This window comes from Coregonus lavaretus (genome assembly GCF_964263955.1).
Source record: "Coregonus lavaretus genome assembly, chromosome: 5".
NCBI classification, from domain to species: Eukaryota; Metazoa; Chordata; class Actinopteri; order Salmoniformes; family Salmonidae; genus Coregonus; species Coregonus lavaretus.
In genome coordinates, this window is record NC_139992.1 from 40,116,488 (window position 1) to 40,141,900 (window position 25,413).

The 25,413-nt window shown below is 44.8% G+C and overlaps 1 protein-coding gene across 1 annotated transcript in view; it reads right to left on the reverse strand.

The window, feature by feature from the left end:
* Positions 1-25,413, reverse strand: part of LOC311129255 (filamin-C-like) — a gene marked incomplete at its 3' end in the record, with an annotated part of 76,883 nt that overhangs the window by 13,205 nt on the left and 38,265 nt on the right. Inside the window, exons 3-22 of the mRNA XM_084161549.1 lie at positions 21,694-21,791; positions 17,601-17,751; positions 14,412-14,530; positions 14,195-14,272; positions 13,907-14,069; positions 13,416-13,616; positions 12,881-13,003; positions 11,016-11,153; positions 10,698-10,824; positions 10,196-10,332; positions 9,402-9,595; positions 8,980-9,237; positions 8,473-8,596; positions 8,078-8,238; positions 7,881-7,971; positions 7,335-7,504; positions 6,541-6,658; positions 5,767-6,029; positions 4,083-4,680; positions 137-310 (exon numbers count right to left, since the gene is read on the reverse strand). Of these exons, the coding sequence (XP_084017675.1) occupies positions 137-310; positions 4,083-4,680; positions 5,767-6,029; positions 6,541-6,658; positions 7,335-7,504; positions 7,881-7,971; positions 8,078-8,238; positions 8,473-8,596; positions 8,980-9,237; positions 9,402-9,595; positions 10,196-10,332; positions 10,698-10,824; positions 11,016-11,153; positions 12,881-13,003; positions 13,416-13,616; positions 13,907-14,069; positions 14,195-14,272; positions 14,412-14,530; positions 17,601-17,751; positions 21,694-21,791 (3,486 nt within the window). The remainder of the gene's footprint in view (positions 1-136; positions 311-4,082; positions 4,681-5,766; positions 6,030-6,540; positions 6,659-7,334; positions 7,505-7,880; positions 7,972-8,077; positions 8,239-8,472; positions 8,597-8,979; positions 9,238-9,401; positions 9,596-10,195; positions 10,333-10,697; positions 10,825-11,015; positions 11,154-12,880; positions 13,004-13,415; positions 13,617-13,906; positions 14,070-14,194; positions 14,273-14,411; positions 14,531-17,600; positions 17,752-21,693; positions 21,792-25,413) is intronic.

Sequence of the window (25,413 nt, forward strand, 5' to 3'; positions counted from 1 at the left end):
TGGTGTTATGTGTGGCAGATAATACATTGTGCCTGATATTCTGCTTCATCCATCATAATGTCCTCTAGATAGAATGTACATCACATTAATGGTGCAGTTGCACCAAATGCATGACTCAACACATTCAAAGAATTACCATCCTCAAAGGCAGTGTATTCCACTCTGTAGGTGCCGTCTCCCTTGTCAGTGATGTAGGCGTCTGTGTTGGTGCCTGAGGGGTTGATGATGCGGACCTTGACATGGCTGCCCCCGGTCTTGCTCTTGGCACGGGCGTCCACGATGAAATGGGTGGTCACCTCCCTCAGGACCCCTGTGGACAACACTGATACAGTATGTAAGTGGAGCTTGGTTGATCTGTCTGTCTGTCTGTCTGGATGTCTGGTTGGCTGGCTTGCTGCCTATCTGTCTGTCTGTCTGGATGTCTGGTTGGCTGGCTTGCTGCCTATCTGTCTGTCTGTCTGTACTTCTGTCTTTGTCCCTCGTTCACTGATCCACAGGAGGTTGGTGGCACCTTAATTGGGGAGAACGGGCTCGTGGTAATGTCTGGAGCAGAATCAGTGGAATGGTATCAAATACATCAAACACATAGTTTCCTTGTGTTTGATGCCATTCCATTTGCTCCGTTCCAGACATTATTATGAGCCGTTTTCCCCTCAGCAGCCTCCTGTGCTCTGATCGCTTTTTCTTTCTCTCTATGTGATAGACACACATTTCTCTTTCTTTCTCTCTTCCCCCTGTCTATCTCTAACTTTTCCCTAGGGATCTAAGATGAGACTAATTCGACAGCAGGTCTGTCTGAGTTAACACAAACCCCCATTGACAGCCGCACGTCTGCATCTGCAGTATCAATTCCACTGGCTTTAAAAGCCCAGCCAATCACCGCCAATCAGGAACACAACCAGCCAATCACAAAGCAATCACAACCCCTCACAGTCAGACATGGCCAATCAGGATCGTCCAAGACAATTCAAAGCCAGACAGGGCCGTGTGGGTCAGTAATGTCAGTCAAGCTGTGGTCAGGTCGCTACAGCTAATTGTTTATTTTCCTTCCGCTACAGACGGAAAAAGATAGGGGAGAGAGAATAGGATTTGGAGAGAAAGGACAGAGAGAGAGAGAGAGAGCGAGAGAGAGAGAGAGAGAGAGAGAGAGAGAGAGAGAGTAAAGAAATAACAAATGTGCAGTCAAAATTGAAAATAAACATACACATTTATTTTCCCAAGGACGCGGAGTGAAACAGGGGAACAACCGGAGCTCAAGTCTATTTAATACATACATTAATGAATTGGCAAAAACAATAGAACAATCAACAGCCCCCGGTCTCACTCTTAACGACACAGAAATAAAATGCCTCCTGCATGCAGATGACCTGGTGCTGCTGTTCCCCACAAAAGAGGGGTTTGCAGCGACAATGACATAATCTGCAACAGTTCTGTTAGACCTGGGCCCTGACTGTCAATGTCAAAAAGACAAAAATGATGATATTCCAGAAAAGATCCAGATGTCAGGGAAACCGATATCCATTTTTACTGAGCTCCACTGATATAGAACACATACCTACACATAATTTGGGACTAAAAATCTGCTCCACAGGGAACTTCAACCTGGCCGTGAATTAACTTAAAGACAAAGCAAGGAGGGCTTTCTATGCCAATTAAAATATATATAAAATTAAACATACCAATTAGAATCTGGCTCCAAGCATTCTAATCAATAATATAACCAATTGCCCTATATGGCAGTGAAGTGTGGGGTCTGCTTATAAAACAAGAATTCGACAAATGTGACCAAGGCCCAATTGAAACACTGCATGTGGAATTCTGTAAGAGCATCCTCAGAGTACAGAGAAAAACTCCAAACACTGCATGCAGAGCAGAATTAGGCCAATTCCCTCTTCTGATTAATATAAAAAAAAGAGCCACCAAATTGTATAATCATTTAAAAACAAGTGACCCCTACTCCTACCATTACAAAACCCTCAACTGCCAAGAGGTGACCATAGAGAAGAGTCCCCTCAGCCAGGTAGTCCTGAGGCTCAATTCACTAACCCCTACCAACCCAACAAATCATCAGGACAGCACCCAGAAAATCTGGCCAATCCTACCAAATTATCACAACCCCCCCCACACAAATCATCAAAGTAAACTTAAATGCTATTTAGCTCTATACAGACAGTACACGGTGGCAGACTATCTGACCACAGTGACTGACAGAAAACTGAGGAAAACACAAACTATTTACAGACTCAGTGAGCTCAGTGTGCTCATTCTGCCCCCAGGAAGAGATAGAGATAGAGCTGTATTTTCTGTCAAACTGTGACAGATATTCTGACATAAGAAATACATTCTTCCCCCAAATTATAAAACAACACAACGAATTTGAAGACCTAAATGATGAAGACAAACTTAAATACATACTTGGTGAAAAACAAAAATGCTGTGTTTCAGCAGCCAAATGTGTGGCCTCCTGCCACAACCTGAGGGACAGCCAGTGAGAAGTATAGTGTGATTATTCAACCTAAGGGGCAGCCAGGGAGAAGTATAGTGTGATTATTCAACCTAAGGGACAGCCAGTGAGAAGTATAGTGTGATTATTCAACCTAAGGGGCAGCCAGTGAGAAGTATAGTGTGATTATTCAACCTAAGGGACAGCCAGTGAGAAGTATAGTGTGATTATTCAACCTAAGGGACAGCCAGTGAGAAGTATAGTGTGATTATTCAACCTAAGGGGCAGCCAGTGAGAAGTATAGTGTGATTATTCAACCTAAGGGACAGCCAGTGAGAAGTATAGTGTGATTATTCAACCTAAGGGGCAGCCAGTGAGAAGTATAGTGTGATTATTCATATTAGCCTATTCTTTATTAGTATTTGTTGTTAATATGAGTATCACTATCATTATTATTGCTTCATTATATTTCCTGTGTCTTATATCTCCTAGATATAGGACAGACACCTCAAAACCTTATTCCTTATGATTTATTCTTTGACTGTCTCTTTTGCCATTTATGAATGTGTTAGTCAATGCATTTATTTGGGCTATATGGGTAAAGGCCAAATTCAATATTTTAACAAATACTTGTTTTATATATTTTTGTTATACCTAAAGGGGTCCTAAAATTCAAAATCAAATAGCTACAGTAAATGATCCATGGTATGACCAACTTAAAACAATTCCATATGTCAGCTTAGAACCTGCCCCCCAACGGCTTAGACTCTTAAGAATTAATTACAAATAGTCTAGTATATTGCTGTCTTTGACCATCGTCGCTATATGTTTGCGTGTTTACTTTCCATGTCAATAAAGTATACTGAATTTAATTGAGAGAGAGAGAGATAGAGAGAGAGAGAGAGAGAGAGAGAGAGAGAGAGAGAGAAATAGAGTAAGCGCTGGACAAGCAAGGGGAGTGATAAAGGTAGGAAAGACTGCCTTTGTGCTTTGAAACACAATGGAATGAAATGATAGAGGGATAGAGAGGAGATGGACATATTTTGGCCTGAGCTCTTGGTTTATTTTGCTTTACTGTGACATTCACCCTGTGTTTGACGTAATGGCTGGCCTGAACTCAGTCAAGGGTTAGACTAGCAGTGAGAGAGAGGGAGGAAGGCAAGATCCTTCCACAACAACACAGAGACTGTGTCCAAAATGGCACCCTATTCCCTATATAGAGCACTTATTTTGCACCATATAGGGAATAGGGTGCCATTTTGGATGCAGAGAGAGTCTTTTGAACAGCAGGGATGTGGTAGCCTCCGATTTAAGTTACAACCTTTATGTGACACTCACTTATATTTCATTTGGCACCTTAAGAATGAACTACTTCATTCATATTAGTCATGGAAGTAGGCTACAGACTGTGTCTTTTATGAACTACAGACCATCTTTTTAAGTCCAAAAGCTTGTTTGACTCACACAGAAACTATTCAGTGGAAATCCTGTTTGAATTCTGTATCAAATATGTGCAATGAAGCCTGAATTCTGAAAAGCCCCTGTCTAGATTCAGTGAAAAACAGTCAAAGAGAAAAGCCTATTATCCATCCTGATGATGATGATAACGACCATTATCTAAATGTGTGAATGTTCTTACCTCTTGGTTCCACTCCTGGTCCGTACACCTTCACCCCGCTGGTGTCCACGGCTGGGTCCACCTGCACACGGGCGGGGAACTTGGGCACGGCGTGTCCCCCGTATTTAATGGTGATAGTATACGTGCCATGGAATTGTGGGATGTATGTGATAGAATAGGTCCCATCACTGTTGTTCTTAACATGCACCTCCGCCTTCGACCCCGAATCGGAAATAATTTCAATGGTCAGCTCAGCCTCCCCAGCTTTGGAGCAGTCCACTACGAACGACCCTGCCTCGTTGACCTTCCCTCTCTCCAGGCCTGGCCCACTGGCCGTGACCTTACTGGGGTCAAACACGGACTGTACCATGGCCTTGAAGGGGGAGCCGGGGATGTGCTGCTCTGCAAACAGGATGTTGATGGCGTATTCGCCGGGCTCTGTGGGCAGGTAGGAGACAGAGCAGGAGCCGTCACCGTTGTCTTGGCACTCAATCTTGGCCTCGCATGGCCCCTCCACGGTCAGGCCCAGCCCGCCAGTGCCCGCACCCTTGGTGTCAATGGCGAAAGGGGCCTGCTTGCCCACCATGCCCCCCTGGAGGCCTGGGCCGTAGGCACGCACCTGGGAGACAGCAGGGGGGAGAAACCGTTAGACTAACAGCTCAGAGGGGGTGATTAGATCGAAATGGGTGCTCTATGTTACAAATCAAATGGAGCATGCAATATTAAGTGCTATTGGAATATCAGTAATATAGTGGGGGGGGGGACATCTGGCGAAGGGGGTCAGGTCTGCTATGGACCAATGCCCCAGTCCCACATGGGACAGCAGTGACCTCACCGCCTGACTCATCTGACTGTGAACAAAGGTAATCACTCACACACACACATAGTTTCTCTCTGTCTCTTTCACACACAGAAACACATACAGACACACACCTTCTGACGTTGGTTAATGATTGGTACTCTCTGGATGAGTCTTGGCCAAAGCAAACAGCCCCCAGGTGATCAGAGTGATGAATTTGTTTAATTATCACTGTATTATACTTCTACCGCTCCTGGACCTGTCTGTCTGACTCGGGAGGACCAGTGGACCAGGGGAGAGTCAAGGAGGGAAATAGTATAGTATGGAAAAACTATGCCAAGGGGAGACGTTACTATACTAAAGACAGACTGGGAAAGAGGATGGATGGGACAAGAAGAGATGGATAAAGGGGGAGATGGGGAGATGAAAAAAGGCACAAGGAGAGGGGGGTGAAGATACTCACTAATAATGGGACACACTGGGTTTTGAGTTAGACCCTCTCTGACAGGTGTTAAATGGAAACTGGATGCAATTATGTGTGTCATCAGAGTGGAAGCCTCCTTAAGTCATGTACTAATGGAAGTTCCTCCCTATAGCTCTCCACTGGACCACCAGGACTGCTGCCCTACAGGCCCTATAGAGACTGATACAGTACATGCAGACTGGACCAAAGCCAGGTCCTCCTTACCATCTAACCCCATGCAGACTGAACCCATCGCTCTATAGAGCGGCATACAGTATTGTGAAATGTCTGAACATTCCTTCCAGCATAGCTCAAAGTGTAAAACCCACTAAATTATCCACTCAATCTTTTGGTGAAGTAATCGCAGCTACACTCTGTATTCTACAGTGCTTACTGTCCAGTACACAGGTTGTGTGTGTGTGTTTGTCTCAGGTGTATCCTACCTTTGAGGGGTCAGGGGGCATCATCCCCTCCACAGTGAAGGGGCTCCCAGGCACAGGGTTCCCATCATAGCTGATGTCCACTTTGTAGGGTCCCTCCTCAGGGGGAATGTACTTCACAGTGTGCACTTCGTTGGCCGTGTCAGACTCCAGCTTGCAGGGGATTGGCCGACGAGAGGGCGAGGTGATCTTCACATCCAACTTGCCCTGGCCACCGGCGCCGTGCATGCTCACTGTGAACTCCTGATCCTTCCCAACGTCAACCTCTGTAGGTCACACACACAAACACACAAACACACACACACACACACACACACACACAAACACACACACACACAGACAGACAGAGGGGATCAGGCCGGGCTATAGCCTACATTGCTGTTTGGCACCAAAGTGAAACAATAGCTTTTAATTTAACGACTGGAATGATTAGATACCTAGGGGATCATAATTATATTACAACCAAATATTGATTTATTTTCTGTACGACTATGGAGCCAAGCCATCACACAAAACAAATACTATACTGTCCATGGTGCATCAGTCAAATAATTCCTTGGCAGTATTGAATATCACAAAGGAGGGCCAGTTGATTTGATATAACTTCTTAAAGGAAGTAACTGTCAGAAGAAGGCCAAAGTTGTATCTATGACTGTGTGTTCTGGGGAAGACGAATGTGTTGGAGGTCATGAGGTCAAACTCTTCCATATGATGAACAGTGGTTTTTTCCTGGTCAGTTTCTTAGTAAAATAACAGTACGTGTGGGGGCGGACTCACTGTTGTTCAACCCTTGAACTTTGACCTTGTTGAGGTCAAGGGGCGGAGCCACTGTGATGTTGAAGGGGCTCTTAGGAATGGGGTCACCGCCGTGGCAGACTGAGATAGACATGTTACCCTGAGAGATGGATAGACAGAGAGAGAGGGGGGAGACAGAGAGGTGTAGAGAGAGAGGGAGAGAGGGAAGGAGAGTGGGTAATAGGGGGAGAGAGAGAGGTGGAGAGAGAGAGAGAGGGAGAGAGGGGAGAGAGAGAGAGAGAGAGAGAGAGAGAGAGAGAGAGAGAGAGAGAGAGAGAGAGAGAGAGAGAGAGAGAAAGAAATAAAGAAATAAAGAGAGAGAAAGAGAGAGAGAGAGAGAGAGAGAGAGAGAGAGAGAGAGAGAGAGAGAGAGAGAGAGAGAGAGAGAGAGAGAGAGAGAGAGATGAGAGAGGGAGAGACAGAGGGAGATATGGTGGGGAAAGAGGGAGGGAGGGAGGACGAAAGAGAGAGAGGGGATATGTAAAATGGACAGAGACAGAAAGAGATTAATGCGGTTGTTATATTATGACATATGGACATACTGAACATATTTGTACAGACTTCAGCAGCTTAAACATTTCAATCACCATCTTACCAAGGTCTTCCTCCCCATTTTAACCCAATAACACATCATCCAAACAGAGGAGCCAGGAAATAACTCATACTTCAAACAATACAGATTGTATAGAGATTGTGAGGAATCTTGGCCTTATGTGAACTCATACCTGTTGCACTGCAGTGTAGCGTACGGTGTAGGAGTAGTCATGGTTACATACCTGTTGCACTGCCGTGTAGCGCACGGTGTAGGAGTAGTCATGGTTGTCAATGATCTCAAAGTCTTGGACAGCGTCCCCTTTGGCTGCTCCGGTGAAGTGCACTTCAGGCTTGGCCTTGCCTGCTCCCTTGGTGTAGATGGTGAAGTGGGTGGGCTTACCTACCTCCACACCTAGACGTTGTCACACAGAGGGGCATTCATGATCAATTCAACCAATCTACTAATCAGCTGCATTAACAGTCATTAGCATCAAATTAAATAAAACTCCAGAATTGGACATTAATGTCCATTGTTTTGAATCTCTATGGTCATTATTAGCATAAATAATAATAATAATATGCCATTTAGCAGACGCTTTTATCCAAAGCGACTTACAGTCATGTGTGCCTACATTTTTACATATGGGTGGTCCCGGGGATCGAACCCACTACCCTGGCGTTACAAGCGCCATGCTCTACCAATTGAGCTACAGAGGACCATTATTGTATGTGATTTTGATCTATCGGCCATGTCGGTGGCTTGTTGTCATGATTACTAGAAGTCTCACCTGTCTTGTTGAGTCCGGGTCCCTCCGCCCTCACCTTGTTAGCGTCATGGGAGGGGTCCACCTTGATCCTGAATGGGCTGATGGGTATTTCCTGTGTCAAGGGTCAAAGTTGGAAGGTCATTGTTATTATTTGGTTTCATAATAACTGAGCTAAAAATCCAAAATGGCGGTGTAGTTTCACTTTCTCTTTCTCTCACCTGATCAGCGAAAAGCACCATGATGGTGTAGCGTCCGGGGCCGGGGGGCATGTACTTCACAGTGAACGTGTCATTGTCGTTCTTGATGATGTCAAAGTCGATGTCGGCCTCCGCCGGGCCGACCACGCCGGGAGCACACTTGATGCCGATACTGACATCACCTGAGGAATGGGAATGGGAGTGAAGGGGTCCAGGATTAGGGAATTCAGGAAGGGGGTGAAAATTGGAGTGGAAAAAGCAAGTAAGATTGTTTAACATTGAGAAGGTGGATGGCAAGAAAATACTCTTCAGTGCTAAAACCCACTCAACAACACCCATTCAGGTTTCAAACTGTTGGCTACAAAGTTGAATAGTGAAGACCCTTCTATGTGTTCTATTTCTTTGTTGTATCTCACCTTGCCCTGCCTCGCTGCAGTCCACAGTGAAGTAGGTGGGCTCGTTAGCCTTCAGACCTAACTTCTCCACACCTGGACCATACACCTTCACATTCTCTGGGTGGCTGCCCTCTCCGATGGTCACCTGACACACACACACACATACACACAGCAATGAACACGCATTACTAGTACTGTAACATTGTACAAAGCTGTATACTATCATTGCAAATGAGTCTGAATTTGCTATACAATTCTGTAAGTGATGTATGTACGTACTGTATGTGTATCTAACACAGGGCTCTCCAACCCTGTTCCTGGAGAGCTACCGTCCTGTAGGTTTTCACTCCAACCCTAATCTAGCGCACCTGATTCTAACAATTAGTTGATTGATAAGCTGAATCAGGTTAGTTACAACTGGGGTTGGAATGAAAATCTACAGGAGGTTGGCTCTCCAGGAACAGGGTTGGAGAGCCCTGATCTAATTGGTATTTGGCTACAGTATGATAGATGGGTGGACAGTCTTACCCTGAAGGGACTGTTGGGGACGTTGACCTCTCCCCAGGTGATAATAATGGTGTGTTTGATGGGCTTGGTGGGAATGTAGACACAGAGGAAGGTGCTGTCTCCGTTCTCTGTGATCTGGATGTCGATGGGGAAGCCCTCTGCATCCTGGGCGTAAATCTTGAGCTGGCCCCTGCCGGCTCCACTTGTATCAATGGTGAACTCTGCTGGTTTGTTGACAATGCAGCCAATAGGTTCCAGACCTGGACCATAGCACTTCACCTGCAAGGAGAGGGCATTCATAATGCTGTTATGTCATCCTTATGTAGCCTTTATGTCATTATTACGTCACTATTACAGTATGTTACCATTCTCTTACTGTTACGTCACTTTATTATTCTCGTTCTACAGGCTGGTGGGGTAAATATGAAGGGGTGGGGTCTAACCGTCTCAGGGAACACGTCATTGGCTGCGAGGAGGATGTGGGCCATAAAGGGGCTGTCCTTGATGTCCTCGTCGTCACAGATGACGTGAACAGCATAGTCGCCAGGCTCCGTGGGCCAGTAACGCACGTCACATGACCCGTCGCCCTTATCATCACACTCTATCTTAGCCTGCGACGGGCCCTCGATGGAAAAACCTGGGGATTGACAGAGACAGGGAGAGAGATATAGATACACATTATATAGAGGTGGGTAGAGATACAAGCTCACACACACACAGATACAGATACACAGGCAACAAAGAGACAAACAGGCATAGATGACAACAGACTAAGAAAGATTGGCAGGTTGGTTTTGTTGTAAGTTCATCTTAATTCAAATAATAACTGTGATGAGGTGAATCATCAGGGGTCATGACCTTTAGTTTCCTCCCTCAGCTGGCAGGTCAGACTGGTCATGTGACAGGAACAGGAAGCCCTCAGGCCTTGCGTTGGTTGCAGTGACAAGTGACCCCAAAAATGTGGGCTTTAATCTCTCCAACTCTCCAACTGCTAACAATTACGGACAGCCTCCAGTGTGTGTGTGTGTGTGTGTACACATGCGCTTGACAGTGTGTGTGTGTGTGTGTGTGTGTGTGTGTGTGTGTGTGTACGTGTGCTTGGAAATGCCTGACAGTCATGCCAGAATTTAAATGGAAAACAGTCCATCCCCTCTGGCCAATAAAATAATGAGAGAGCATTCTGCAGCGTTATCCTGGTTCTTTCTGTTCTAACAGCCGACTGTCAGACTAGACTTACCCAGAGTTCCCACCTCCGTGCCGATGGCCTCCACCACAAAGTCAGCTGACTTCCCCACCATGCCTGTCTCCAGACCCGGCCCCCACGCCCTCACCTTCTGGAGCCCAACATCCTCACTTACCACCACCTCGAACGGGCTGCAGGAAACACACACACACACACACACACATGTTAATGCAGACACAAACACACATACATACATAGACACACATACAGTCAGGGGTGGTCAAGTCAAACAGAAATCCTCTATAGCCCCATTGACTGTCAGCAGTGATACACAGGCAACAAAGATACAAACAGGCATCCCCCCATCCCCCTCCACTCCCCCCTCCCCCTCGGCTTCATAACATGACTTATTACAGGTCATTTCAGCTCCTTTAAGTTATTTCAACATCTGCCCTTCCAGGAAACCCCTGGAAAGCCAGTAATGGTTCAGCCCACTGCCTTTGTAGCTTTCATGTGGTTGTGCCCACAGCAGAATAGGGGGAAGATAGGGTTTCACCTGCGTGGGATGGTCTGTCCGCCCCAGGTGATGGTGATGGTGTATTTGCCAGTCATGATGGGGTAGTAGTCACACTCATACACCCCGTCTCCCGCATCACACACCTTCACAGGCTCCTCTATTCCCTCTGGGGGGTCACACACAGCAGCTCAGAGGTCAAAGGCTAGCCACAACATACTGTAGCCTTCCTATCACAACTAGACCATTGAAAGCCATTACATTTCATGAAGATTATTTATGCCCCTATGAAACCAATACATTAATGTGGTGGCAAGTCATAAACAATATGACAAATTATATTCATATCCACACACTCACTTGGCCCCTTGATGGTGACCTTGAGCTCTCCGCTGCCGGCTCCCTTGGTGTACACCTTGAAGTCAGCCACCTCTTTCACCCTCACTCCCTTAGGCTGGAGGCCTCTCCCTGAGGCCCGGCACACGTTGGGGTTGCTGGCTGTGGGACCACCGAGGGGTAACAGGGTTAGACAAGAAGATAACAGGATACATACACACACAGGCTGCTGCAGAGGTTGGCTGTTAGTTAGTCAGTTGAATGGTGCTGCATGAAGCACAGTCTACATGGGCTGCCAGGGAGGAAGCAACAGGAGAGATGGACATTGAATAGGAGTTATATATCTGCAGAACAGCTAGACAGAGAGCGAAGAGGGATTACTGTAAGACACTGGGTTTAAATGGATAAGATTGGCAGAATGAAAACAAAAAGACTTGTTGAAAGGTTTCTGGAATAATTTCAATGTGCTTGAATACAATGACGTGACACGGTGAACCTCTAGTTAGATGGAAAAACATTCCAAAGAAATATAGCTAGCATAACTATGAAAACATTTTGAGTTATGATGCTGCAGGCTTTCCATTAGCTAATGACCAGTGCTGTAATAGGACTGTAAAAATGCCTTAGCCACAGAAAGCATTTTTGTCAAATTAGGAAGAAATAACCAGCTAATTCTCCCAATTCGTCATCATTTTAAACCGCTTAAGTTTATAAATGACCAAAAGAAAAAAGGAAAAAAACGTAATAAAATAACTTAATAAAAAGAAAAATATATGTATGGAAAACTTATTTATAGAGAGGCTGTTATTAAAATGGGTTATGAAGACAAACAATGTTATTGTTTTGTTATGTTATGAAAAAGCTTTTAAAAATGTCAGGTTAAAAAGGAGCTAAAAATGGAGGAGCATTTGCATGTTCAGTGTTAGTCAGAAAAGATGGGTTGTAAATGGCTGACTGAACACAGAGCCATTGCTTTGGTCTGGGGTGGATGAAGATGAGGATGACGAGCAGACAGTGTAATGAGGTATGTAAGACTCACACACGTCTGGACGGTCACACTGACGTTCGCTCTCGTCAAATGAAACAAAGGTCAAAGGTTAAGACAATCGATTTTTGTTTGACTTGAACAGGATTGTTTGTTTCAGGGTTATCAAAAAGTTAATTGGGAATCTATCATAAAAAAATGGTGCTGTTTTTTGTTAAAATATATTTATGTTAATTTACTGGGTGTTGTTACTCATTAGTTCTGTTGTAAATCGTCAAGTAAATGTAACGTCACACATGGAAGAAATAAAATCACGTGTTACAGGATATTGAGCCAAAGTGAGCTACAAACTGGGTAAAAATAAATTTGTGTGGGATTATTTGATAACTTTTTTGATATCCAGTATTCAAATATTATTGCAATAAAACAATGTTGGATAACCAATTGTAATGTACTCCTATTTTTGAAGGAGGTGATGAACTGTAAGTGTGTGACCTCTGTGTGTTGAAGAACTGCTGAGCGTCTGTAAAGGTGACCGTCCAAAACCAGCCAACCACATAGATGGATGGTGCTTCCTCTGTTGTTAAAATGAAGGGGACCTGCATTTCTTTCTCTCATTCACTCTCTTCATTTTCTTTCATTCTTGCATTCTCTCACTCTCATCCTTTCATTTCCTCTTTCAGTTACACACTCACTCATTCCCTCTCATTCTCTCTCTTTGGAAGCTGCCTGAGTTGAAGGGGGGATGAAACCACAGAGGGCTAAGCGCCAGCACATGCCATCAAGCTGGGGACCCCCTGGTGCGGTGCGTCGAGGGGGTTGGGGGTGTAGTTTTGAGTTTAGGGGGGACCAGGCTAGCGCAGGCAGGCTCCGGTCTCTCCTCCACGGGCAGGCCTGTACTAACTTGGTCGCCTGGGTTTGGGCGGTGTTGGGGGGGGCACTCTCTTGGCCTTGTCTGTGGGTGGGGTGCGTATGGACTGGGGCACTATCTGCACCGGAGAGCCGGGGGGCAGGGCGCTCGGTGGAGCTGCATGGAGGAACAACAACGACATGACACACACGCAGGAACAGGACAGGGTCACTCTGGAGAACCACCAGAACCCACAGCTTAGAACCCTGCCGCCCCAACACTCAGAACCCATCCAGAGTCTTCCCGCAAACCAAGAGTTCACCAACCCTAACCCAACACTTTTCAGAAGAACCCAAAAAACTTCAGACCATGCCGGTGGCCTGTCTGTTATGGCAGGATATCACTGTCAGTTATGGAGATCAAATGTTTAGTAGTGAGGTCAGTCTAGACATTAAAACTCAATATTACTCAGATTAGAAAGAGAGGGAGGGAGTCAGATAGTGGATTACTGTAACAAATCAGTACAATCAACTAAATCTGTGTCTGTGTGTGTGTGTGTGTGTAGTGTGTGTGTGTGTGTGTGTGTTACCCTCTGAGATGTGGACGGTGAAAGGGCTTCTGGGTATCTGCTGCCCAGCAAACGTCACATAGATAATGTGAGGCCCCTCCAGGATAGGGCCATAGGTGCAACGGAAGATACTGTCCCCCTTGTTTTCCAGAATGATCTCCACAGTGTCTCTTCTGCCCTGGGAGTCCACGATGATCACACCCACATCTCCAGCACCAGCACCTGGGGACAAAAAGAGATGTACTAACACCTTATACTGTGTGCTCAGGGGACAGAAATTGGCGTAACACTGAAGGACATTAGAGAGAACAAATACATAAACGTACTTTGTCATCATGATTGAAGGAATGAACCTCAGCTAGTATTGCAAAGCTTCTGATAATTCTAAAAGATCCTTAGATTTACTTACAACCCTATTGACGAAACTAGGTGATTTCTATAAGAAAGGTAGATAGAGTGTCTACTTCCATACCATGAACATGGTCCTCCCCAGATGTGTATGTGTGTGTTACCTGCTGTGTAGATGTCAAAGTAGGTAGCCTTGTTAGCCACGTTGCCTACAGGCTCCAGTCCTGGTCCTCTGGCCTGCACCTTGTTGGGGTCTCCCATGGCCTTGGACACACTCACCACAAAGGGACTCCTGTCTATGTCCTGCCCAGCAAACAGCACCTTCACCTGGGGAGAGGAACATGCATAGACCCCTGTTAGACCGCTGGAGGAAATCCCATAATATTGAAGTTTAAAAACTGAGATACATTTTTTTTTCAAGTATGTATATACGGGTACTGTAAGTGTGTTACCTTGTGAAGGCCCTCCACTTTGGGCAGGTAGATGACAGAGTAGGTCCTGTTCTTGTCGTTGTTGGGGATCACTCTGGCCTGGAACAGAAAGAGAGGGGTGAGATGGGAGAGATATAAGATGGATGTGAAGAACTGTGTGGGCAAATGAACAGCCACTCCAGGGGGGAGGAATAACGGAACGAGGAGTTAAGGGTTAATGTGAGTAAATGTGCCCCACCTCCTCTGTGTGTCCCTCTGGGTCTTCCACGTAGACCAGCACCTCCCCTAGCCCCGCCTCCACTGTCTCCACGATGAACTCAGCCGGCTTCAGCACCATGTTACCTCTGGGCTCAATACCTGACGGGGAAAAGGATGGAGACAGTAAGCAGGAGTAAAGAACTAGATGTGAGAGCCCTCTGTCACTTACTCTGTGCTGACAGGTGCAAACAGGATGAAACACCTTCCTTTTCAACAATAATGTTGACATCTTTCTTGCACCTAATATACAGTATAAACCAGAAGGCCTTTGGGCTATTGAGCCTTTAGAAGATGTAGAATGTTAACGAAGTATGTTTTTTTACCAACATTTTATTTGTTTAGTTATTTTTTGTTGGGGGGGGTGCATTGTACATTTCAAATTATACATTTATAAAACATATACCCGTAGGCTGCCACTCAAAAGAAGAAAAGAAACCACTAAGAAATACATACAGAGTTTAAGTAATAATACATTCAGTATAAACAGAATAAGAAAATAAAAAACAAGTGGGCCTCCACCCCCAACCTCCCATCCCATTCCCCCAACCCCACCCAACCAACATGTCTCCATCCAACCCCGGGTCCTTAGTGTACAAGAGAAAGTAGTGCACTATGTTGTCTCTCAATATACCTAGTAAAATAATGGTTAATAAACAACTCTAAGGGGGGCCCTATAAAATCGGAGATTTTTTCCTAAATTATGCTTTCTCCGTTTGAGTTTTCCTTATTTTAGATAGTTTTTTACTCTCAAAATTAAAATGGTTAATAGAGAAACAACGAAATTGCATGTTCTGAGTCCATATCTATGGTTAAATCACATTCTGAAAAAAAATATTGGTCAGGAAGAAAACTATTTTTTTTATTTTTGAGTGTAACTCCCCTTTAATTGTGCATCTGGCCCTTTAATTGCGAGTGAGGAATGTGCCACCTAATGTGTCTGTCCAGCGATGGATGGTTCTGTACTGCTGCTGCTCATTTCATGGCAAAGAAAGCATTTTGGGGGGGGTGGGGGGGGGGGGTGGGGATCAGCTTTAATATTGCAAATAGATTGTGGCTTCTATCAACATAATTGTCTGCATCATTTCCAATCCCCCATAAAAAAAGTTGTATAAATATATACAGTGGGGAGAACAAGTATTTGATACACTGCCGATTTTGCAGGTTTTCCTACTTACAAAGCATGTAGAGGTCTGTAATTTTTATCATAGGTACACTCAACTGTGAGAGACGGAATCTAAAACAAAAATCCAGAAAATCACATTGTATGATTTTTAAGTAATTAATTTGCATTTTATTGCATGACATAAGTATTTGATCACCTACCAACCAGTAAGAATTCCGGCTCTCACAGACCTGTTCGTTTTTCTTTAGGAAGCCCTCCTGTTCTCCACTCATTACCTGTATTAACTGCACCTGTTTGAACTCGTTACCTGTATAAAAGACACCTGTCCACACACTCGATCAAACAGACTCCAACCTCTCCACAATGGCCAAGACCAGAGAGCTGTGTAAGGACATCAGGGATAAAATTGTAGACCTGCACAAGACTGGGATGGGCTACATGACAATAGGCAAGCAGCTTGGTGAGAAGGCAACAACTGTTGGCGCAATTATTAGAAAATGGAAGAAGTTCAAGATGCCGGTCAATCACCCTCGGTCTGGGGCTCCATGCAAGATCTCACCTCGTGGGGCATCAATGATCATGAGGAAGGTGAGGGATCAGCCCAGAACTACACGGCAGGACCTGGTCAATGACCTGAAGAGAGCTGGGACCACAGTCTCAAAGAAAACCATTAGTAACACACTACGCCGTCATGGATTAAAATCCTGCAGCGCACGCAAGGTCCCCCTGCTCAAGCCAGCGCATGTCCAGGCCCGTCTGAAGTTTGCCAATGACCATCTGGATGATCCAGAGGAGGAATGGGAGAAGGTCATGTGGTCTGATGAGACAAAAATAGAGCTTTTTGGTCTATATTTTTTTTCTATTTCTGAGTACAACCCCAAGAACACCATCCCAACCATGAAGAATGGAGGTGGAATCATCATTCTTTGGGGATGCTTTTCTGCAAAGGGGACAGGACGACTGCACCGTATTGAGGGGAGGATGGATGGGGCAATGTATCACAAGATCTTGGCCAACATCCTCCTTCCCTCAGTAAGAGCATTGAAGATGGGTCGTGGCTGGGTTTTCCAGCATGACAATGACCCGAAACACACAGCCAGGGCAACTAAGGAGTGGCTCCGTAAGAAGCATCTCAAGGTCCTGGAGTGGCCTAGCCAGTCTCCAGACCTGAACCCAATAGAAAATCTTTGGAGGGTGCTGAAAGTCCGTATTGCCCAGAGACAGCCCCGAAACCTGAAGGATCTGGAGAAGGTCTGTATGGAGGAGTGGGCCAAAATCCCTGCTGCAGTGTGTGCAAACCTGGTCAAGACCTACAAGAAACGTATGATCTCTGTAATTGCAAACAAAGGTTTCTGTACCAAATATTAAGTTCTGCTTTTCTGATGTATCAAATACTTATGTCATGCAATAAAATGCAAATGAATTACTTAAAAGTCATACAATGTGATTTTCTGGATTTTTGTTTTAGATTCCGTCTCTCACAGTTGAAGTGTACCTATGATAAAAATTACAGACCTCTACATGCTTTGTAAGTAGGAAAACCTGCAAAATCGGCAGTGTATCAAATACTTGTTCTCCCCACTGTATATTGTTTTAAATAATACATAATTTAAATAATTTTCATGGCAACGTTTGCAAATAACAAATAATAGATATAAATGATATACTTACTCATGATATACTTCTGCCAGGTAAGCTTACTTTGCAGTTAACATTTAATTGAGAAGGTTTTGGGGAAAGTATTTATGTCAACCCACAAGACAGTTATCACATCAACTGGCCACACAAGGAGTGATAGACACAAACACACACCCCACGCAGACAGACAGGGGCAATATTGCTTAAAATTTATTGGCAGATAGTGTTAGGTTTGGCTCTGTGGACCACCATTTTTAATAGCTAGCTCAGAATATGAGCTTTCCAAAAGTTGTTTATATATTATAGAGGTCAGTCCTTTCGGGAGCCCAGATAATTTATTTATAGATAAAGAAGTTAAAGATGCTTTGAAGGAGATCATTTGTTACAATCCCGGTCTCTCTCTCTCACCTGGTCCGTAAGCCTTGGCCTTCTTGGGGTGCAGAGTCTTGGAGCGCAGCGGGGCACCAGGCTTCAGCTTGGATTTGGGGAACTGGGACAGGTAGGTCATCACCGAGTGCTCGTCCACATTGGGATCCACTATTTCCTCAGGGGCTATCACCTACAGAGAGGGGGAAGACAATAGACGGTGCACAGGGTCAAAGGTTATCATCACTTCCTGTTTCTCTTAATACACAACAAAGATTATGGATATACTGACAAGATACATGTCTCTCCGCCCTAACAATGGGAGTCGTTGTCCACAAAGCGGCATGGAGGGCTGTCTAGCTCCCGCCTATCCTTTATTTGGATTGGTGGGTATATCTCATTAATGTAATCCTTTTTTGAATATTCGATGAGGGTTGTTGACTTCAACCACCTGTATTCAATGGAGAGAGAGGCTACGCTACTAGACTCATACCATGAATATGCATTGCCGTCTCGAGACAACTCCGATATAAAGTGTTTTTTCTCTAAGTTGACGGGATGTCACATGTCCTACTTATATCAGTACACTCAAAACAACTTAAGCATTATGAAACTTCTATTTGATCAAATAAACCTCACCAAGAAAACAAGCCATTAACTTTTTTGGTTGACAAAAGTTTACACTCTCTCATTGACCTCCACACAAAAACTCCTTGCTTGATAGGCGAAACAACAAAAAAACGCCTCCTGCTGGAGGGAGACAGATTTTCCACAAAGTTGGGCCTCTCTCTTCCTCTTTCTCTCTGTACACAATCAAAGCCTGATTTAATAAGAAGAGGGGGACTGGAAGAGGTGTCGCAAACAAAGGGGTAAAAGGTTATCACATCACTTCCTGTTTCTCCTAACACACAATCAAAGCATGATTTAATAACATTATAATAAATATTGTATTAATAACTACTAACCCGAGGATAAAGAGGTAATTGAAAGCACATCAAAGGAATACATTAAATAGACATAGTGCCTAATGAGGCTATTCGTCTGCCTGTAAAGTTGATGTAAAACTACAGACTGGTAAAATGACTCAGAAAACCAGGGCAGTGGAATCAAAAGCAGCAGCTCTGATGGAATTAAAGGCTATTTGTATTGTCCAACATCACAATGTGTTTTCCTTATGATCGCAGTGGAGGAGAGAGGGGATAGAAAAGCGAGAAATGCCACCAGGAAATCATGTTGGAGTGGTTTAATGTAATCAGTGTTTTATTGAGAAAGACATTTCATCTATGTGGAGCTAGAGTGAGCTACAGGAGTGACGTTTGAGTAGAGAGAAGTGGGGAAAGGAGAGAGAGAGAGGAGGAAGGAGAGAGCAGAGGGAGAAGGGGAAGGAGAGAGCAGAGGGAGAGGAGGAAGGAGAGAGCAGAGGGAGAAGGGGAAGGAGAGAGCCGAGGGAGAGGAGGAAGGAGAGAGCAGAGGGAGAAGGGGAAGGAGAGAGCCGAGGGAGAGGAGGAAGGAGAGAGCAGAGGGAGGAGAAGGAGAGAGCAGAGGGAGAGGAGGAAGGAGAAAGCAGAGGGAGAGGAGGAAGGAGAGAGCAGAGGGAGAGGAGGAAGGAGAAAGCAGAGGGAGAGGAGGAAGGAGAAAGCAGAGGGAGAGGAGGAAGGAGAGAGCAGAGGGAGAGGAGGAAGGAGAGAGCAGAGGGAGAGGAGGGAGGAGAGAGCAGGACAATGAGAGACTTTGAACATGTGAGGAAAGAGATGGAAATGAGATAGAGAAAGAAAGAGAGGGGACAAAAGGGGGGAGATGTAAGGAAAAATATAAATATTAGAGAGAGAGAGAGAGAGAGAGAGAGAGAGAGAGAGAGAGAGAGAGATGTAAAGTTCTGCAGCAGCTGTTAGGCACATGAAATGTCTGTGTTTAAATAGCCCTCTGGATAATGGAGTCCCTAATTATACACAACTACAACACGGGGACTTACAGGTGGAAACACACACACACTCACCTACACTCACATACTCTCACACACACATGCTAATTTAAAACATTTTTACATTACATTTACATTTTAGTCATTTAGCAGACGCTCTTATCCAGAGCGACTTGCAGTTAATAAACCTACATACCCACAGGGTTTGTTGCTCTGAGAGGAAACAGGCTGTACATGCTAGAGGTGCCACTGCTTCAGGCATACATACCTGTACATACATACATACAAACATACATACATACATACATACATACATACATACATACATACATACATACATACATACATACATACATACATACATACATACATACACAGACTCTTACTATAGGTATTCTACTCCCAATGTATTATGCTGATATCATATCTTAAACCAATCCTCATGGGCAGAATATATAATGAGTTTGGCAAAATGACTTCAGGACTTTCCCAACCTTGTTAAAGGGTCTGTCAACAGGTTCTCTGTTTTCAGACTGAGAATGTTGATCTGAACCAGCTTGCATCATGCTGTGCATTCCATTGTGTCAAAATGGCATATTTTCTCCCTTTCTAATAGTCTCTCTTTCTCTTTACAGTCATCCATGTGGATCCCTCTCTCTCTCTCTCTCTCTGAGGGGTGTCAGAGGGTTTTCTGGCTATATTTAACCCTTGGGTGTAGGGCCAGGGGGCGAGCCTGAAAATAGACCAGCCATTATTTAGCATGGCCACTCGCTGCGTTAACCATTATGCTACTCTCTGTGTGTTCCTCTACTGATACAGGGTCAGTGGTGTTTTGGGGATCACAATGTTTAAGGTTAGACAGGGGTATCAAGAGCTGATCCTGGTTCAGTTGTTCAAGATGTAAACACGTCCCACGACCTTGTTACTCCCACCATGTGACCCGGGGCTCCAAGCATGCTGGGATTGCCCCATTTCTGCCATACAGTGATGGACTGGACCCTCCCATATAAGCTCAAATACAACATACACACACACACAAAAACACACACGTGCACACACACACACACACACGCTCCCTCCTCTATACACATGCATACACTTATTAAGAACAGCTTCAGAAAATAGCAAGGCCCATCATGGTCTCACCAATCCTCCTAATCCCTAATATTAATGCCGCCATATATCTGCCTTCTCTCTCCTCCCCTCATTTCTCTATAGAGAGTTGCAGGTTTCCTTGGTCTGTATTAAAATCATTGACTAAGGAGCAGAAGGTTGTTTCAGCTAGTGGTAACTAATGTTTTGGCCAATTAATACATTGAAAGAAATACTTATTGACACGATAAAACACAGGGAATATAGAGTTTCTGTTCATGTTTTCCATCTTAGAATTTAGAAGTGCTATAGACTAGTGTGTGACAGTTTGTGGTTTCATATGAACATGCTCCAGTGGTCCTGGTTGTGGCATTGGTTAACCCAGCCTCGCCTCTTCAGAATCCAGCCAACCTGATGCCAACCTGGCCTCTCCTCTCTCCAAGACCCAGTCCAGTACAGCAGCATGCCAATGTACCTCCACAACCACATACTGAAGAAACAAGCTGAACACAATCCCACATACACTTATCCACATAGGCCTATGTGGCCAACAAACATAACAGCCCTGAGCTCCAGCTTACTCTGTTCAGACCGGATCAGACCAGAATGGTCACCAGCAGAGCTGTCTGTAAATATGATGTTCAGACAGAGAGGGACACGCCCCCTACATCCTGTTTATCTGGCTGTCACTCAAACCCTGTCATGACCTCTAACGGACCACCTGGGCTAAAGGAGACGGGCTGTGGAATGACTCCTGGGAAACACCCACCCACTCCAACTCCAACTCCAACTCACACTCAAAGAACAGATTGATCATACATGCTTATGACAAGTCTTACAGTGCATTTATAAATATATCACAATACATTTTACCAACCTTTAAGCTGTAAAGTCTTTCCAAAGATTGCCCTGCTGTTTACCACTGAAGCCAGTTGCCTCAGAGTAACTGAGTCTAAAGCAATTATGTGGATTTGAGTTTAACTAGATGACTTTAACTAGATGACTTTAACTAGATGAGTGTTAACTATATGAGTTTAACTAGTACGGATGAGTTCAGGTTATGTGAACTAAACCAGGTGAGACCAGGAGTGAATGTGAGTGTAGGTGGTGTGGTGATGTTACCTGGGGCACTCCGAGCCAGTCGTCAGCCTGCTGCATGGCCTCCCTGGCATTCTCCACAGGCTGGCTAGGATCCCACGTCTCCCAGTCAGGACACAGGCCTACATGACAGGGAGGGAGAGAGAGGGGAGCGAGGGAGCATTTAGTCATGGGACAACAGTACACAGAGAATCAACATAGCTCCATCCACTACGATTCACTATCTTCATGACAACAACTGCCAAACCATGTTTATCCGCAATACTTTGCCTCTACAGTAGGGACAAGCAAGAGTGAGCTGGTCAATTCTTAGAGAGCGGTGAGTTACTTATTTCCTGATGTCCGACTGTGGGTCACTCTGAACAAAGCTGACACACACATATTCACACACACACACTATAACAATGCAGCTTATAGGATTATCAGGGAGTGATGTGAGGATGAAAGATGTAGGAAGCCTCAGATGACACACAAACACAGAAGAGTGTCATCACTACACAGTTCTCTATCCACCAACCTGGTCTCAAAGCATTTCGTATTATTCTCTACGTATATCCGAGACACTCCATTTAGTATGATATGTTACATTTCATATGGTATGTCTAAGGCACTGCATTGCAGTGCTAGCTGTGCCACTAGAGATCCTGGTTCGAATCCAGGCTCTGTTGTAGCCGGCCGCGACCGGGAGACCCATGGGGCGGCGCACAATTGGCCCAGCGTCGTCCAGGGTAGGGGAGGGAATGGCCGGCAGGGATGTAGCTCAGTTGGTAGAGCATGGCGTTTGCAACGCCAGGGTTGTGGGTTAGATTCCCACGGGGGGCCAGTATGAAAAATATATATAATAATAATAATGTTTGCACTCACTAACTGTAAGTCGCTCTGGATAAGAGCGTCTGCTAAATGACTAAAATGTAAATGTATGTATTAATTTGTGGATGTCCATCATCCATTTCATATGATATGTTACGAATTACAATTCGTATGATATGTTACAAATTTGCGAAACGTGCTATATGTTACGAATTTGAAAAACGTATGATATTCAAATTTGTTGTGGCTAAGTGGCTAACGCTAACGTTAGCTAGCTGGCTAACATTAGCAAGTTTAGGGGTTAGGGTTAGGGGTTAGGATTAAGGTTGGGTTAAGGGTTAGCTAAAAGGGTTAAGGTTAGAGTTAGGAGAAGGGTTAGCTAACTTGGCAAGTAGTTGCAAAGTAGCTAAAAAGTAGTAAGTAGTTGAAGGTTGCTAAAGTTGTCCATGATTAGATTTGAACACGAAACCTTTGGGTTCCTAGATATTCGCGTTGTAAGCCCACCCATCCACCCCATAACATACAGTATAAAACTAATTTGAGTGTCCCGGATTTACATTTACTATGTTACGTCTAGTCTATGAGACCAGGCTGTATCCACTGACTGGAACGGGAGAGAGGGCTCAGCACTACTCAATGTGACAGAGTGGTTTGGTGTTTTTTACTGTTGTTTCTCCCACCCCACTACATGGCAATACATTTTCCCTAAGTCTCATTAGCTGTCATGGCTGTCTCTATTGCAGTTCCATCTAGAATGTTCACAGCTCAGGGTGGCTTCCTTGCGCAAACCCCACTACTGCCAGGAGCCGTATGAAAACAGAGGTGTGAGGCAAAAGGATACTAAACAAATACATGGCAGAGAGTGAGGGGGCTCTAGGGGGTGGTTGAAAAACTAACAGGAGAGGAACATAAACCCCCAAAAGCATTCTCCCACACTGCCAAAGAGCTGTACCTGACCCTCATATTTGTTTGTGTTCCATAAACACACACACACACACACATGCATACACACAATTCACACGCACACACATATATAAACACACACACACACACAGTGATACTCAAGATGGGTCATTATGTTTAATCGACCCTCTACAGCTGGGCAGTAGTAGAAACTAGTACCTTTTTCAACCAACTCATACCTGTTTAATGTGCCTCTGTTGGGCTGAGGTGTGATTTACTGGCCCTGGGGGGTCTGTGACCAGGCAGTGTGAGGGTGAGAGAGAGTCATTCAGCGGGGGTGGATAGAGGGGTGTGTCGGGTAAAAATCTGATGAGTAACATTTCACTTTGAGGAGAGGTGAACAACCTCAGGATATGATGCTGTGTTAACTTTGCTGTGGAATCGTGTGTGTGTGTGTGTGTGTGTGTGTGAGTGTGTGTGTGTGTGTGTGTGTGTGTGTGTGCGTTTGTGCATGCATTTGTGTCTAACCCTCTCTGTTCCCTGTTGCTTAGTCCTGACGTATTGTTGTATTCTAGTGTAAATACACTGAAGGACAAGACATGGACTCAAGGCATGAGCAAACCTTTCCTTAATTTACTTCTACGGACAATACGCTTTACTTTCACTGTTTTACTGTCCACCCTTACTTCTAACAGAGAGGCCTCTGCCCTGTTCCTGTTGCTCCTTAACAACATACATGAGCACACACACACACAATAATGTGTTTGGCAGGAAATGCGGCTCGCTACATGTGTTTTCACTTATTGCGTTCCTCCCTGCTGTGTTCTCTACTCTGACACTCTCCATGCTGTTACAACAGCCAGAAACCCACTGGCTCCACACTGCAGCCTGCAGCACACCCATGTCCAGCGCCTTGCGGGGAACGGGTTTGGCTGAACCAGGGGAACTCGAGGTGTCAGGACTAATTAGCTACGCAGTTGTCTAGCAGGTCTGAGAGCAGTTTGAGTTCCACCCAAAACAGTTATTATATTTTACATTGACATTTCAGTCAATTAGCTCTTATCCAGAGCGACTTACAGTTAGTGCATTCATCTTAAGATAGCTAAGTGAGACAACAACATATCACAATCGTAGTAAGTATATTTTTCCTCAATAAAGAAGTTATCAGCAAAGTCAGTGCTAGAAGGAAAAGACAAGTGCAATGTTTTGTTTTAATGCTCAACTGTATATTTCACATTTCTTGCTAATGGGTGAATGGTCCTGAATGTAACATTTTGTGCTGACAAGAGCATTTTGGTGGCCCTAAGCAATATTTGGTTGGGGGGCCCTCACGGGCAAAACATTTCACTGGTCCCCCTCTTGGCGGTGGAGAGAAAGATGTGCAGCTTTAATGTTGATGTCCTGCAATTCTACACATATAGAAAAATGTGGCAGTTTTAAAGCAAATCTTCTGCAATTCCTCAAATGTTTCCATGTGGCAGAGAGAAAATGTAGCCGTTTTAAAACTAATTTCATGTGATTCAACGAATTTGCTATGGGGGCCCCCTGGAGGTCAGGGCCCCTGAGCACGTGCCTTGCGTGCCTGGGGGGGCCTAGTGGCAGTTCATAGTCTGCATATAGGCAGAGGTGGCACTGCAAGAGAATGTGAGAGAATTGCCCCTTAGCCCTAATGCTGTGTGTACTGTGAGTGTATAGCTTAGTGAGAGCAGAGAGAAACAGAGCCCTGTATGGTCAAAGCCTAGAATAAAACCTGCTACTTAGTCCTGCTCAGTGTCAGAGACAGAGCTCTGTGTATCAGCAGTGTCAACAATACTAACACAGACACCTAGACCATAAACACACACACTATTAAACACACACCCTGAAAAACATAAATGTACACAGACAGACACAAACACACACACACACACACACCTGCTCTGTGACCCCGCTGCGCTAGGTAAGTGAATTAGACAGGCTCAGTTTGGGGGAGAATGGAGTCATTGTTTGTTTATTTGTTCCGCCACTTTAGCCTCTCTCCAACACACTTCT